The 16,560-nt window shown below is 38.3% G+C and overlaps 1 protein-coding gene across 1 annotated transcript; it reads right to left on the bottom strand.

Moving 5' to 3' along the window:
* Positions 1-301: 301 nt before the first annotated feature.
* On the bottom strand, positions 302-15,595 carry LOC135649721 (squamosa promoter-binding-like protein 9). Its single transcript, XM_065168424.1, has 10 exons — positions 14,838-15,595; positions 11,855-12,030; positions 8,707-8,945; positions 8,515-8,589; positions 8,306-8,413; positions 7,596-7,713; positions 4,918-5,053; positions 4,153-4,336; positions 2,694-3,257; positions 302-952 (listed from the first exon to the last, which is right to left on the bottom strand). The coding sequence occupies exons 1-10, from the start codon at positions 15,395-15,397 to the stop codon at positions 647-649; spliced, it is 2,466 nt and encodes an 821-aa protein (XP_065024496.1). The 5' UTR covers positions 15,398-15,595; the 3' UTR covers positions 302-646.
* Between the last annotated feature and the right edge of the window lie 965 nt (positions 15,596-16,560).

Genomic DNA, 16,560 nt, shown 5'->3' on the forward strand with positions numbered 1-16,560 from the left:
AAAAAAAAAAGATTTAAATACTATGAGAAAGGACTCCAACGATCAATTTGACCGTTGGAGCACTATAGCACTGTTACAATACAGTATCGATCGATTTCGATCATTACCGAGCGAGAACGATCGAAATTTCGATCGTTACTGCATGATATTATCCCGTATCATCCGATATAAGACGCTTTTAAACATTCCATCTGGTTACAAACGATCCATGTACCGACATATCGTCAGACCGATACGTACCACCCGTATCAGACGGTATCAATCGGTATTGCCTATCTTGATCATGATAACTCAGAAGTCATCTAAGAAAGAACATGATAAAACATAGATCAAAGTGATGAAACTGTCACTCATCAACAAGAAAACTGGCATTCTTATCAAGTAAAATTGATAAGACTTCTAGTCTCCCTAAAGATACAATAATCATGGGGATTATATCAGACCTACTCATGATTCTTTGACCTAAACCTTTACAATAAGGCAAAAGCATCATATTGCAAGATGTGCTCTCTATTTCAGTTCAGACTTCCCTTGAACTCAAATAATGGAACGTAGAATTTGGGGAATGCCGCTTGCAAACAGTGCAAGCTAAACAATTCTACACTGTACATAGGACACAAGTGAAACAAAAAGGGTTAATTTCATTTCATGCAGGGGAGCCACCAAACATGCACCTTCTAATGGAAACTGCAATCTCCCCCACCTCGTGTGGGTGGAGGAGGATGATACATGCTGCTAAACACAAAACAACGGTAACTATTACAAACAAAGGAAAGCGAGTCCTCGTGATCTTGTTTGAGAAAATATCATCAAAAGCACATTTCTTGCCCAGATTATGGTGACAGTGCTGCCTGTGGGAGATCTCTTCGTTCACAAGCAGAACATTCACATCATGCTCCACAGCCGGCTGAAATGAGTCTAAGAATAAGCAATCTTTAATTGCTTCATTTCCCTGCAATATGATTTGTCAGACACTTTTTCTTAGCTACTGTATGGATAATGGTTATTGAAAAGAATGAAATTTTCCAGTAATCTTCAATAGCATTTCCCTGATTCTTTACTAATTTATCTAGTATTACCAACACTATGTCCTACGAATCAATATTCTCATGCAAAATTACTAATAAACCTAGTTTCACTCGTTAGATATTCTTGGGTGCGACGTAGAGAACCGAAAACAGTCTCTGCAGGTTCAGCATGCCCCACAGTTTACATGATTCTAAAAATAGGAGAGCAGGTAACATGGAATTTGAACCCATAAATTTTAACATACTAGAGTTAAAAAAGATATAGATGTTACCTATAGATCATTGACACAAGCAGAAGCAAAAGTTGGTTTTTCTAGTTTGTCCAAGAATTCTACTCAATTTTTGGTTACTTGAAAAGCCTTTTATATTTAAAGTTTGAACATTTTTGCCTTAAAAGATGAAGAATCTTTAAGGGTGTTTGTCAAGCAAATATCCTACACAAAGGGATAAATTATCATGTGTTACATGACTACAAGATGAGAATATTTAAAGAATCAGGGAACAGCATATATTTTAATCAGTTTTGCTGTATGATCAAGGGACATCAGCATAATCTGAGCATAAAAATGCCAAGATTCTTCATCTGATGTCTTGTAACCCTAACAATGTCAGAGCTAGACACATAAGGATCTGAAAAGGCATAGATTTTAGACAAAGCTAAAATGGAAGAAACAACATTAGGTGAATGCAGACACATACAATTACTCCATGTGCTCATTTTATTGAACATTCGGGAGGAGCAAATTTCATATTAGGCCTGTTCAAATGTTTCACATTCATATGAATGAATTGCAAGAGCATCAAAAAGGTCAATCTAGTAAAGAAGATCAATCCTGATAATTAATTTGACTGCCTATTATTTGCACAAATGGCTCAAACCATGGAACTCCATTTTGCCCAGACCAGTTTGTTCGAGCCTGTTTTTATCAGTTTGTGCATGTACTGGGACAAGGACTGCCCCTTTTCAGATAGTCCAATCTGGTTTATTTTTTTAAATGCTGCTTAGGCATTTAGGCCTTAGGGTTTGCATGCAACACATGTGGGGCGGGTCTGCCACCTGTGATGGTGCCCACCCGCTGCTCTCCTTTGTCTTATCACTTGTCAACTCATGAGTGTCCTGGTTCTTCTCCTCCCTCCTCTTCGTGTCATGGTATATATACCGATAACACCAAGGATCCATATGCTGGCATGGACTGGATCTGTACTGCTACATGAGTCTAGTATCCGAAACTGCATAGTTGGTTCAGACAATAAAAAATTTTCCAAATAATAAATGGCCATCTGGCTTTAGAAAACTAAAGTAGAAATTTTTTGGAATTGTTGCTTTTGACTTTGTCCTTACGAGATAGGAAAGAGAAATCAATCAATTAATTAGATGTTTATGCATGATCTGCAAAGGAACCATTATCTTTGTATAGGCAACAGATTACCTATACATTATCTAAACAGTTAGCATAGCTGTAACTAGATTTGTTTCACATAAATGCATTTTAATCTATTTTAATAACTGCCAATGTTAATCATGATTTAGCATTATTTGCTTGCAATGAATAATAATAGAATCAAGATACCATGTAAAGCATACAGAAAACATTCAACTAAAATCTTGGAACTAAGACATAATTCTCAGAATAACACAAATAAAAAGCAAACATCATAACTTACTTGCTTTGTATAAATCTCCCCACACATATTACTCTGAGAGCTTTGTGGCATAAGTCCACAGATTGGATTTCTCATTTCTGCTTCTGATCTCATGTCATGTGTTCTCTCATAAAGAATCTCTCTTGCATGGTTAAGGTACTCATGAAATAGCTTTTGGTCAACATCAGTCCATTTGTCTAGCTTATCAAAGCCATCGACATCAACAATACTATCCAGATGATGCATTATTACTTGAAGAACACTAAAAAGCTCATTCTGGAGTAAGAATTTTAGCAAAGAAGTTAATCTCTGGACGTTTGTTAGACTCCGAAAAGCTTCCTTATCTTCCAAATGAGGTGCCTTCATTAACCATGCAATGTCCAAGAGAAGTGCTGACATCACAGATTGCCTGGATGCAAAAAAGTCACATGAGCCTGGAGAGGAATCAGTAGTCGCATTTTGGGATATAATGCTACTGGCATAGGAGTCAGCAAAAACCCCTTCCATCCTCTCAAATTCGGAACATATCTGTTTGTTACCAACAAGGACAGGGATAAAGTTGGATATTCCAGATACATTTTCAACCTACAAAAGTAGATGGAATGGTAATGCTGCAGGGATAATTTTTTAATCAAGTAAAATGATTTTGATATTATACCAACTAGAATAAGATGAAAATATACAATCTTTTCTCAATCGTCAACAACTTAAAATTGTTGACTGAACAGATTCGACAATATCACATAGGTTTGTTTGGTAGGCAATTTCCATCAAGGTATGCAATTTCGAATAATACCGTCCGGTACGGGTGGTACATACCGGTCCGTCAGCTTACCGGTACACAAACCACTTGTTACCGGACAGAACGAAATATATATATATATATATATATATATATATATATATATATATATATATATATATATATATATATATATATATAAACGAGGCGACGACGTCGCATTGCCTTGGTGACGTCACCCCGCGTGGGAGAAGGAAAAGGCGATGCGACGTCGCCTTTTATAAAAATATTTTATATATAAATATATAAATATATAAATATATATATATATATATATATATATATATATAAACGAGGCGACGTCGCCGAGGCGATGCAATGTCGCCTTTTATAAAAAAATATATATTTATAAATATATATAATCTTTTTTATATAAATATATATTTATTAATATATATATATATATATATATATACACACACACACCGAACGATATACCGCTCCGGTACGGTACGAAATTGCATACATTGATTTCCACATCATATAGAGATATAAGACGATAACATTTGAAATTAAAAACAAGAAACAAAAGGGAAGACCATAGTTAGAGAGATAATAATAACTAATGAATAGATCAAATTCTGCTAGATAATGGCAATCATTAAATTAAGTCAATTTAGTAAAGAACAAATATAGAACATAATTTTTCAGTCTGCAAACTTCATTAAGCAAACTCACCTCAATAAATGCAGGACCAAAAATTTCAGAGTCCATGTGAGTTACTTTTATCATGAACATCTCATGTTCAGAACCTTCAATGCACTCCACCTCATCATTTCCATCATAAGACCTGGACTTTCGAGTAGATGTAACACGCATAGAGTCATGTTTTAGGTACTTTCCGGCAAATGATACCAGAAACCTGCCACAATAAACATTCATGATAAGGCTAGCTACTCTCTCTCCAAGACACAAAATATTCTGCTGACTACACTTAAATCTCTACACATATAATGGCAGAACATGAGGGTATGTCACACAGCAACTGAGGTTGTATCCTATAGCTATCTAAGCCAAGCAATCCTTGGGAAAATTCTGATATGCAACCCAGCGTCACTCTTGTGGAGATTTTTCTTCCCTGCCATACATATAGTGTACAGCAGGAACAATTTGAGTTCCATTGAAGTCAGGTTACAGAACAGGTGGAGAATATTATGTATAAGTAAAAAGTATTCAAACTGAAATTTTACATGATTTGAGATGCATGTCCAAATGTGAATACAAAAAATAGACAAGCATATCAGAATATATTGATTGCATATCAGCATATCAAACAATATACTTATATATGCCTTATAACAAAGTCAAGCAGAAGCAAACATTAGATATATTGATTGCAGAGGATCTCAAGCATAAAGAAACCTTAGTATTGCAAAAAAAAAATTACTACAACCATGATAATCTGAAATAGTTATAGGAAAACTGGAAATAGAAATAGATTACCGAAACTTGGATTGTTCAAGATTGCTGCCACATGCAACAAACTCCATAGGTTTGCCAGCCTCAAAACAAGAAGGATAAACATAATGAAGTATTGGTGCCTGCACCTCCATCTTGATATTTGTCAATGTTGTTCCATCTGAACATATATGTGAAACACCTTAGAAACTTTTTCACATATGCTTACCCTTGATGAAATAGTTTAAGGAGGAAAAAATGAAATACTACAAAAGCATGCACATAGAAAGCATTTGATTCTAAGGAATTAAAAAAAAATCTCAGCATATGTGCTCAACCGTACAACTAGCAACTAGGAACAAATGACTTGCATCATGATGCCCTGAAAGAAAGGTTCTCATATCCGGCTACTGCCACATGTTTCCCAAATCCAGAATGGATCTATTAAAATTTTACCAGTTACAAATTCAGGAACCATTCAGATCCAATTTACAATAAGTTTACCTAACAAATTCAAGAAGAATGTTAACTTTCTCAAGCCATCACTACTCTTGCCCAATCCTTGTCCTAGAAAATATGTAATTCTGTTGCATATATTTCATTATTTCTGATACTTGTTAAGTTTAATAGATTGACTATTTGATGGTTTCACTCGCAACACAGTATTCACCGGTCTAGCCTTAAATGGGCATGTGGACTAGGAATTTTTGGCTGGTCCAGTCTAGTAGGATAGTTACCGTCTGGTAACCAGCAGAAACAGGCTTGTCATTCAGTTTTTGCCTGTTATCGGACCTAAACCAGGCAGTAAGCCCACCCTCAATTAAAGCATTAGAAAGATCATGTTCAAAAATAATCTAGTTTAATCTTTTCTAAAGTTTTGACAGGCTTTCTTTACTCTTTGACTAGAAAGATCCTGTTCAATTCTAATTTAATCTTTTTCTTAGTTTTGGCAGGCTATCTTTACTCTTTTGACCCTTTTGAATGGTTTTTTCCCTCCTTCCTCGCCCTCACCCCCGCGCTCCCCCCAACCTCTCTCTCTCTCTCTCTCTCTCTCTCTCTCTCTCTCATGGCAAAGGACAGAACAACCATTCACATTACAAAAATATAAAACTTCAAAAAATAAAGAACTGAAAGCAAAAAGGAACTAAAGACCATCTTATACCAGGCTTATCATTTGGTACACACCTGTCCAACCCAGTAATGGTACACTTGTGTACCATGGTATCAACTATCTACTACCAACTACCAACCAAATACAATTAAACTATTATTAATTATTTATATGTGTACCTTTTGATAAGAGTTCATAATAGATCCCTTCAAAACCCAATCTTGGCATGGAATGTGGCAATCCCAAGAAAGACAATAAGCCCATTGCAGGCCTAATTCTAACCCTACACATGGTGCTCTCTTCTGCACACAGTGATGTCCCCATGTGGCATCAGCATTTCATTACCATCCCAAGCACTTGCCTCTACCATGGCACCATCAACTTGTGGTTTCATCCGGATAGGTATGAGAACCCACAGTCCACCACATAGTACATAGAAATTTTCGTACACATGAGGTAAAAATATGGATAAAGATTCATTCCATTAACTCACACTTCCTCTGCAACTTCACTTCCCACTGTCCAACCTTGTTTAGCATCAAAAGGGAGACCCACTGGGAACATTTCCAACCCTCCCTTTTTTTTTGTCTTGAGAGGTCAATGGTTCAAGGTCCAAAAGTGGATTAGATGTTCCATGGAAAGAGGCCCAGGTTACCTCTGACCATCTATCGTAAGGGACAACCAGATTTGACCAAAGCACTAATCGATACTTGTACCACACCAACTAATTCCAACCCTCCTTTTTTTCCGTCTTGAGAGGTCATTGGTTCAAGATCTTCAAAAGTGGATCAGATGTTTCACGGAAAGAAGCTCAGGTTACCTCTGACCATCCAACATTAGGGACAACCAGATTTGACCAAAGCACTAATCGATACTTGTACCACACCAACTAATTCTAATGATCTAACTGGGTTCTTGTACTAATACTGAACCGAATTTTAATTTATTGGCAAGGGAAAAAATTCAGAGAACAAAAAAGAAGAAGAGCCTTCAACTAATTGGCAGTTGAAAAGCACCATAACTTGTTTGTTCATCATTCCATCACTTACAATTAGAACTTCAGATACCAGTGAAAGGCATGGGGAGAGAAGTTGATGCATCTTATAATTTATATGGTTATGGGTTAACAAATATAAAAGCTTTTAGTCAAATCAACACAGTCCAATTCATTTACAACATTTAGGAGCGCATTTAAATGTGCCAGTTGGTCATTGCCTATAGACTTAAACAACCATCAATATACATCAACCCAAAGCAACAAGCTCAGGATAAAGTTGAACAGCCTATGACCAACCACACCCTTCGCTAGGTGGGCAACCAAACCATTCTAAAACAACATCAATTGGTCATCCAATCAGCACACATGCAGATTCATACCACTGTACCCCCACACCAAAACAACATCTCTAATAAAAAAATGAAAAAGAACAACTGAACATAACTGATTATTCAAATAAAGCATGCCATATTGCCAAGCCACAATGAATTAAATATTAAGAAAAAAAAACAGCAACAGACTGCCATTATCTTACTAAAGACAAGATAACTAGCAAGTTGAATGAAGCTTAAATTTACTGATATAGCAATTTAGGCATGGGCCAAGAAATCCCACCTTGCAGAACATGAATTATCATATTGTTAAGAAAAATGAGAATAGTGCCTCTTCCAAACAGCAAACTTTCAGGTGTATTAATCAAGTCTCTAACATAATGAGCCACATCTTGAGATAACTGTTAGAGAAAATGAACATAATTGTCAATAAAGCTAGCTGTGCCAGTTGACAAATACACATGAAGTTCCTATTGGTGAGAACCAATACTGGAAGATCATGCCAAAATAATGAAAGAATCTTCATCCTAAAATGAAAAGAAAAGCATAAAATTCATGCTGGTGCAACATATTAACCAAAATTATTTACTGTTGAGAAGTGTGAATAAAGCAAGTGGCAAGCTAGAACATCAAGTTACTACAAGATGCAAAGCGAATTCACAATTTTATGATGAATATGTTTAGCAAAATTTTAGTTAGATGATCCTTTGCCGAAAAAAAATCTTAATCCACATTGTCTACACATCTATACAGATTCTCCTTCTTTAAGTCCAAATTTTCATTGTCTACACTATGCTAGCCACAAATAGCACATGGAACTCATACTGGATACAATGCAATTTAGCCAACAGTGAAGCAAACTTCTAATTTTGAAGTTTGAACTAGTAATACACTTGAAAAAAAGCAGTAAAAGAGCATTGCATTTGTTGTGACTCTAAGAACAAAAATGACATTACTAAGCATAATAGAACTATTAAAAGCAGAACTTCATACCTTCTCCCACATGAACTGTGGCATTGCAATGAATACAGTCAAAATCGTACATCCAGGACGAATATAACCCTCCAACTCAACTGGCATATTTGCCAACCAATGGAATATCTGAAGAATTAAAGAAAAACAACAGCTTATGGTCTCACTCACAATTAAATGAATAAGCTAGCTTTTCTCAGCTACATTTCATGGAAAACACAAAAGAGTACTTGATGACGCAATCGTCTAGGAAATTCTGCAGGGTTCCAATCATAAAGCTTGAATGATATTCGACCTGTAGGACACTACAATAAAGTAATGCATCACAATCCAAACACATGTAACAATATGTTGATAGCAACATACATAAATCACCAACTGAAACCAGAATTTGTTAAACCAAGAGATATCAAAAAGCCTACCACAGATGAATAAGTACTCTTGTTCTCACAAAAAGGAGAAGAAAGGGCAGACTTTGAATTAGTAATCTTTTCAGCTCTCTGAACTTCACAGGAAGTTGCTAACCCATCATTTTTAAAGCTGGGATGTGAACCAATGGGAGAACCTTGCCCACCTTCAGACTCTACTACTGCTCCTCTGGCCAGAACTTTGATGCTCACAACTGTCTCAGTTGTGTGGCATATAGAGTCATTCAACATTTCTAGAAAGCCATTAAATCAGAATGAGACAGTAGAAAAGAAAGGCCAATTTTATGCTACATTAGAGTAAAAAAGGAAAACATGATAAACAAGAAGAATAGACTAACGACCACAAAACCTTTATTGATTATTGCCACTAATGTTTACAACAAGATTAATCTACAATTCTACATCTTTGGTGCTGCTCAAACAAATCATGCCTAAGAAAGTAAAGTGAAAATTACAATAGTGCTTAACTGAATGAGCTTGTACAACTATATTTCAATGAGATTGTTCAAGAAATATAGTCATCCAAAATGAAGCCGCTGATCTTTTGAACCAGTGTCTCTACCTATCAAGATGAGAAGTATGCAAGGTAAAAAGGAACAAAGTGGATCAATAAATGTAATGCTAGGAAATTTTAGGGTTTCACTAGGTATAATTAAATTAGAATAATAATTAATTAGATTAATAATTCTTATTAATCTAATCTAATTAATTAGATTAATAATTCTTATTAATCTAATCTAATTAATTAGATTAATAATTACTAATATTTTAGGGTTTCACAAGGTATAATTAATTAGATTAATAATTCATATTAGATTAACAAGTAGATTTAATAAATAATTAAATTTAAAAGAAAATATTACCTCCATGGTCCTATAATGAGTTCGGAGATTGGTAAGGGTGATATTGGAAAAATGGGGTTAGAGTTTTTCTATTTATGGAGACCCTCGCACCCCTCTTTCTTCTTCCTGGATTATGTCGAATCATCGTCGAGGATCGAGGAGCCCAAAATTAAAGAGAGAGAATGCTACTAGGAGGAGATTGAGAAGCTTCCATTCCGTTCTTTTATAATAATAATTAAAAATGATTAATTACAAAAATAAAACAAATAAAATCTTTTCCTTTAAGGTTTTCTATCTTTAGATAATCTTAAAAGGATTATTAAAATTCATATAATAGTTTGAAGGAATATGCCTCTTGTGATTATTGTCTCAGATTCAAGTCTTATTCAAGCATTGATTTGAAATGACAATTAGTTCAAATATGTTACTGTTAGAGGATTTATTTTAAGGACAGTTGATCAAATAGAGAGGGAGAGACAAAGCCAAAGAGTTGTTGTATCATGCATCACACATCTCGCAAGGTGTCCTAATCAGATTTGCATGATCCATGTGCATAACTAGCAAGTGCACTGTGCACAAGCCTACAGCCACATATGTTTCATATATGATATCTTAAAGTAAAGGTATGCAATTTCGTACCGTACCGAAGTTTCGACGTTCGCTCGGTACGGTACGAAACTATATACCGAGCGGTATACCGTTCGGTATACCACTCAGCATATATATATATATATATATATATATATATATATATTATAAAAGGCGACATCGCCTTTTCCTTCTCCCACACGGGGCGACGTCGCCTCGTTTATATATATATATAAGGCGGCGTCGCCGAAAAAAGCAACGTCGCATTTTATAATATATATATATATATATATTTTTTTTTTTTTTTTCTTTTTCCGTTCCACCCGGTAACGAGCGATCCGTGTACCGGTAAGCTGACAGACCAGTATGTACCCGCCTGTACTGGACGGTGTTATTCGAAATTACATACCTTGCCTTAAACATGGCCTCAGATCTGATCATAATATACACACTTGGCCTTGGTCAAGACTTGGAAAATCTAAGAGGAAGCAGATTTATTTTATAATAATCACTTTTAATTATTATAACAATAATACAATATTATAAAAGAGGGTATTGAATCTTATCAATCTCCTCCACGGGCCATAGGGCTATGCTTCCTCCCTCTCTAACTCTGGAGCTCCTTGGTCTTGAGAAGGATGAAGCATCAATAATAATGACTCCAACACAATCTAGGACGAAGAAAGAGAAGTGTGAGGTCTTTTTAACTGAAAAAAAACAAAAACAAAAACTCCTTTGTCCAACTACTAAATTTATGTCATTAGAGGTAATATTGTCTCTTTAAATTTAATTATTTAATAAATCTACTTATTAATCTGAATAATAAAAATTATTAATCTAATTAATTATACCTAGTGAAACCCTAAAATTACATAGTATTACAATAAATTACAGTTGCTTTAGGTTGGAGGAGAATACACACAAGCAACAACTATGATTGTATTGCTAGATATGATGCACAAAAAGAAGTGCAAAAGCAACAAGAACCAAGATTCATGGGATCAAGATTTGGATTTGGGATTAGCCATGGAATAGGGTCTGGATTGATTCGGATCGACCAGATCAGCTGGTTGGATCAAATCTATTCCTATTCCTGAATAACCAATAGTCAGCAAGGTTCGCTAGAAACCAAATTAGAAAAGCATGATCAGTTGCAGAAACAGGGAATGAGAAGGATCAACCGATCAAGAACTAACCTAATTGCCAAGATCGGTCAAAAGTTGATAAGGATCTACATGAACAATTGGTGCAATTGGGATTGACCAACTAATCTGGATAAGGTAGAACTCAGCCAGGTCAGATCAGAATACTGTACATTGTAGTTAAATTAATGCACAACTCTATTGCACTTAGTTCACACCTCCATATCACCAAAGTGACCATGTGTACAACAATCATAATTTGTTGCATTATTACTTCTGTTTTGGACTTGTAATGATTTGACTATATGTGTTGGCATCACAGTTTTACCATGTTCACACATTATATGAAGCATCAAGTTTGCGAGCATTCTTTCAAGGTTAGGTGGACTCAGAATTACACATCTATACAAAGTGACCGCTTCCACTAATCAGTGTAACATCTATTTCACAAAAACAGATGTTAGCCACAGTGTTGCTACAAACCTAAGCATGTCACTGTCTACCATCTAATAAACCCAGAAACCAAAACATAACAAGATATCTCTAATACTTGAGAAGTAAGAATTAAACCTGTCAAGGGTTCACCATCGCAAGTACCATCAGGCAGTGAGTCTTCTTGAGCTTCCAAATCTTTTCCCACTATACTGTTTGAATCATTAGGCTTTCTTCGTCTTCTTTTATTGTGCCGTTCTAATTTTCTCCGACAGCTACGTTTGCCCTCGTCAAAATCTGGCAGAACATGAAACCTGGAAAACCAAAAGTTTGAACCATTAAAATTATAGGCTATAGCAAGAGGAACTTAGTAAATATTTTGGAGGGCGATTTCCTGAAGATTGTTTCTTTCTCGCTGGGTCTTCAGAGGAAACAAAGTCGGTGAGCCTTTCTGCAGCAGCAATTGCCCCGACCACATCGGTAACATTCCTTCGATTTAGCTCCTGTTGAGCCCATGGTTTCAAACCATCGAGGAAGCTGAACAACTTGTCCTTCTCGGACATGTCCTGTATGTCCAGCATTAATACAGAAAACTGCTTCACATAGTCTCGGATGGTGGTACTTTGGCGGAGTTGTCTCAACTTCCTTCTTGCGACGAACTCTGTGTTCTCCGGTAGGAACTGAGTTCTCAACTCCCGCTTCAAGTCTTCCCATGTGTCGACTCGACACCGACCTTGTTGGATCTCCTCCCAACGAGTTCGCCACCAAAATTTCGCATCTCCGTTCAGATACATTGTTGCTATAGAAACTTTGGTATCTTCAGAATCGGGCCTTGTAGCTCGGAAGTATTGTTCCATGTCGAACAGAAAGTTCTCGAGCTCCTTGGCATCTCTGGCCCCTCCATATCCATGAGGCTCAGGTGCCCTCAAATTTTGTGGCGGTGCCGCGCGGGTGTTGCCTCCTCCCGCATTTAGTGTTCTTGTAAGCATGGTCACCTTTGCAGTGAGTTCCGCCACAACATCCTGTAAGTGTTGCACGGAGTCTTTGGTGTCATCAGACAGTCGATCGACTAGGGCCTCGACCTTGTCGATCCTAGACTCCGCTTCCTCTTGCGAGCTCTCTACCCCAACAAGTCTTTGTTGGTCATGGTAGAGTTCCTCCATGCTCGCTTCCAGAACATCCATGCGGGTCTCCGCCGTCGTGAGTCTCTCCTTATGACTCTTTTTCCCAGTTAGCGCACCAGATTGCGCTTCCTCCGCTCGCGGAGAGTTGCCAACTTCTCGCTCGTCTTGTTCGCTGCCACGCTCCTCTTGAGCGGCTCCAACAGCATGAGAGCGAGTGTGCACATGCAGCCCACCTACGGCTGCTTGGGGCAAGGGTCCGGCTTGCCCCGTCTTGCTTGATTCGCCACGATGCTTTGCCATGGCGAAGTTGCGAAGTTCGTTCGCTGTTCGATTGAAGAGCTTGCCCGCTCTGATACCACAATGTCACGACCTTAGCTGGAATTGCCTAAGGTGTGAGGCACCCTTGCGGCCAAAGACGCGAACTTAGCTTGCGTTGCCTAAGTCGCGATTCACCCTTGTGGCAAAGACGCAAACTTAGCTTGCGTTGCCTAAGTCGCGCTTCGCCCTTGCGATCTTGCTCCGCAGGGATCAGCCCACTTTGTAACCTCTCGCAAGTCCCTAAGGACCTGTAAAAGAGAAAGAAGTTAGTTTGAAAGAACGAGCAACGGACAAGTCCCAAAGTCTCGCGAAAAGGGAAGCTTTACAAGCAATTCGACGAACACCCTGTATGCACAAGAGAAAAGAGGGAGAGGGAGAAAAACAAGGCTTTCAAGGATGAACGAACAGCTGCAAGCCCACAAACAACCGCTCACCTGGTCCCGGGCGCAAAGACAAGTTCCCGTAAAGGTCACGTGCGAACTTGCGAAAGAGATCTCAACGCACGGTATATAACCGAAGCCTCATCCAGCCCTGTGCCACCCGGCGGGTTCCTGGGGTCTGAGATGGCTAACGTTTTGGTGAGCGGAGGCAGTTCTCCGCTCACCTCTCGCGGCACGCGAAAACGGAGTTGTTTTGGGGTTGTTTTGCTCGGTTCGGTGAGCGGTCGCTTTGCAACGCTGCAGCTTGTTCGAACTTACATATTTACAAGCAAAATGACCCAAAACTATGAGAAAACATGCTGTCAAGCAGCTGTACATGCAGGTGTGAGCGACGAACGGTTCGTTGAACAGAGTTGTTGCGGGTGCGCGACGACCGTTCGTGACATTATGTCACCATAACATTGCCAGAGTAGAAGCAATAAAAGTTGTCAAAGTTGTGGAATTTTACTGTGGTCATGTACATAACATCAGTAATCTTTTTTTACAATATTGGATTCAAAATGGTAGAACAGCAAATCCACTGTCAATATATTTCCTCCGGTCATGGTAAAATTGCTTCTTATGATCTAGGCAAGCAAAGTTTTAGTCATGAAAACAACCTCTCTAGTTGCAAATATAAGAATGTGTACATCGACTCTCCCTAAATCCTACATTGGCAAAAGCCTTGCACATGGGTCTGCCCATTAAACTACTCAGTGAATCTAACTGTCAATGCCAAACATATTATCCTATTACCTATAATCTTCTGAGTTACCATAAATGAAGAATCAACCAGAACAAAATTATAACAAAAAAAAACCAAGCCGACAGAAGTGGAGGCAGTCAGTATGCACTCCACAGGAGACAATTATTTTCATCTTTTGGTGCCCAAAGTGATTACTGAAAATAAATTAGTAATAGTGCCTCTTGAAATTGAAAATATGGTCAGAATGGCACTATGGCAACCATAAGTTTTTTACCACAATAAAATGTTTTGAAATTCAAAATTGACTATTATATGCAGGAAATTTTTTTGAAATCGTCAACTAACTAGATGATCAAATAATAGCATGATGGAAAATACAAGATCTCGAGGTTATTAAAAGAAACAAAATAGCAAGAATTACGCATACCACCCTCATTGGGAAAAAGAATATGTATGATGGATTATTCTTATGCAGGAAAAGTCTTACAGGCTTGCTAACAAATATAAAGCGTTTAACAGAAATTAATAGCAAGATCGACCATGTTGCAACTTACTTGCCACACTGCTGGCAATACCGCTTGTGCTCCCCATCAAGAACCACTGACGAAGCATTCGCGCAACGGAGACAAACCCTGTGACGCTTGTGATACCCCTTCAGCTCGCTGATATCCACCTCGCACCCGGGTACCTGACACCTCACCACGAGGGACGCCCCGCCGGTCCTGGACCGTTTCCTCGTCCCGGTCACCACCTCCGCCACCTCCTCCTCTTCCATCGCCTTCTCATCCACCTCGGGGCAGGAGCACGGCACCATCCCGGCCAAATAATTTGGACAAACAAGTCTCGGGTCCCTCTTCCTCACCCGGCTCGTCCCATCCGGGGTCGTCGAGGGCGAGGGCGCCAGCTCTGGGGAAGGAATCGGGGGCAGCTCCGCGGGGAAAGGTGACGACGGTGTCTGGGCTTCTTCGGTGACGCCCCAAGGGAGGATCAGGGGCTCGTCATCGTATATGGTGAAGTCGAGGAGGTTTCCCCAGTCCCACATCGGCGCCGCCGCGGCGGGGTCGTCGGCCGCCGGCGCAACCGGCTCCGCCTCCGAGGCCGGAGAGGTCTCCATCGGGGCGAGGCGGCGAGAGTTAGGGAAGAGAGAGGGCTTCGCCGCGGCCACGAGGTCTAGATTTGGAGGCCTGCCTCTGTAATTCGAGATTTGGTGAGACAAAAGAGTCTAAAAAGCCGAGCGGTGGTTTGGGAAGAAAAGGAGTGTGGATCCCTTTCGGGTGGAATCTTGAAGCCTAAGGTTTGGCCGTCCGAAAGGATGGGGTGGAGAACTCTCTACGAGATCGAACAGGCTATCCAATCATCACTCTCAGCGGGGTCCACTCGTCTATTAGGTGGGTAGATTTTTGAGGGGAACAAATCATATATATATATATATATATATATATATATATATATATATATATATATATATATATATATATATATATATATATATATATATATATATGTGTGTGTGTGTGTGTGTGTGTGTGTGTATGTGTGTGTGTGTGTGTGTGGATAGATTAATTTTCAATCAACACTACGAAATAAAAATTAATTATATAACTGGATTAAAATATTTCATTAAATTTAATTACATATCTACCCCTAAACATTAACATATTTATATCTTTGGTATATCCTCTTCTGCTAACATCTATTTATAATATACTCCGATTAAGATACTGAAAATAAAGTTTTAATAACTGACCGTGTCATACATATGACAGTTTTGAATTTGCGAGGTTATTTAATTTAAACAAAAAATTAAAGTGCAGATAAAGAAATCATTAATTTCGAAGGGCTATATATGTAATTTAAGCAGTAAAATTATGGATCGGCGTGTGGCGACCACAACGTGATTTGATTAGGAAAGGACGAGTTTGTACAGGCGGATATGATTCTTAATGTAAATAAAATTACGAAAAAAGGACGGAGGGTGTTGGGTGGTGGTGGCGGTGGTTGCAAGCAAGAAGTTGACAACCAAGTACTACTTCCTTCATCTCAACCACTAACTCACCTGTCTTACTATTGGAGGCAACAGTGGTTCCCACTGTGGGTCCCGGAGTGGCCCTACTAGTATCCCTAATCACGAGGTAACTTTTAGTTTGATGATTGCAATTAGGGGCAAATAGTTAAGATATCATTTTCCAGTTTACTTTTTCCTCCGTATATTTATTTGGAAAATTATTTCCCAATTTGTAACCTTTTTTTTCAAATTAATTTTCTGATTATATGAAT

Source organism: Musa acuminata, chromosome BXJ3-9, assembly GCF_036884655.1.
Source record: "Musa acuminata AAA Group cultivar baxijiao chromosome BXJ3-9, Cavendish_Baxijiao_AAA, whole genome shotgun sequence".
NCBI classification, from domain to species: domain Eukaryota; kingdom Viridiplantae; phylum Streptophyta; class Magnoliopsida; order Zingiberales; family Musaceae; genus Musa; species Musa acuminata.

Coding starts and splice junctions, on each gene's coding strand:
- LOC135649721 (XM_065168424.1), bottom strand. CDS start 15,397: ATGGAGACCTCTCCGGCCTCGGAGGCGGAGCCGGTTGCGCCGGCGGCC. Junction 8,946..11,854: donor CGATGGTGAACCCTTGACAG/GTTTAATTCTTA, acceptor ATGGCTTTCTAG/AAATGTTGAATGACTCTATA. Junction 7,714..8,305: donor CACAGTTCATGTGGGAGAAG/GTATGAAGTTCT, acceptor TTTCTCTAACAG/TTATCTCAAGATGTGGCTCA.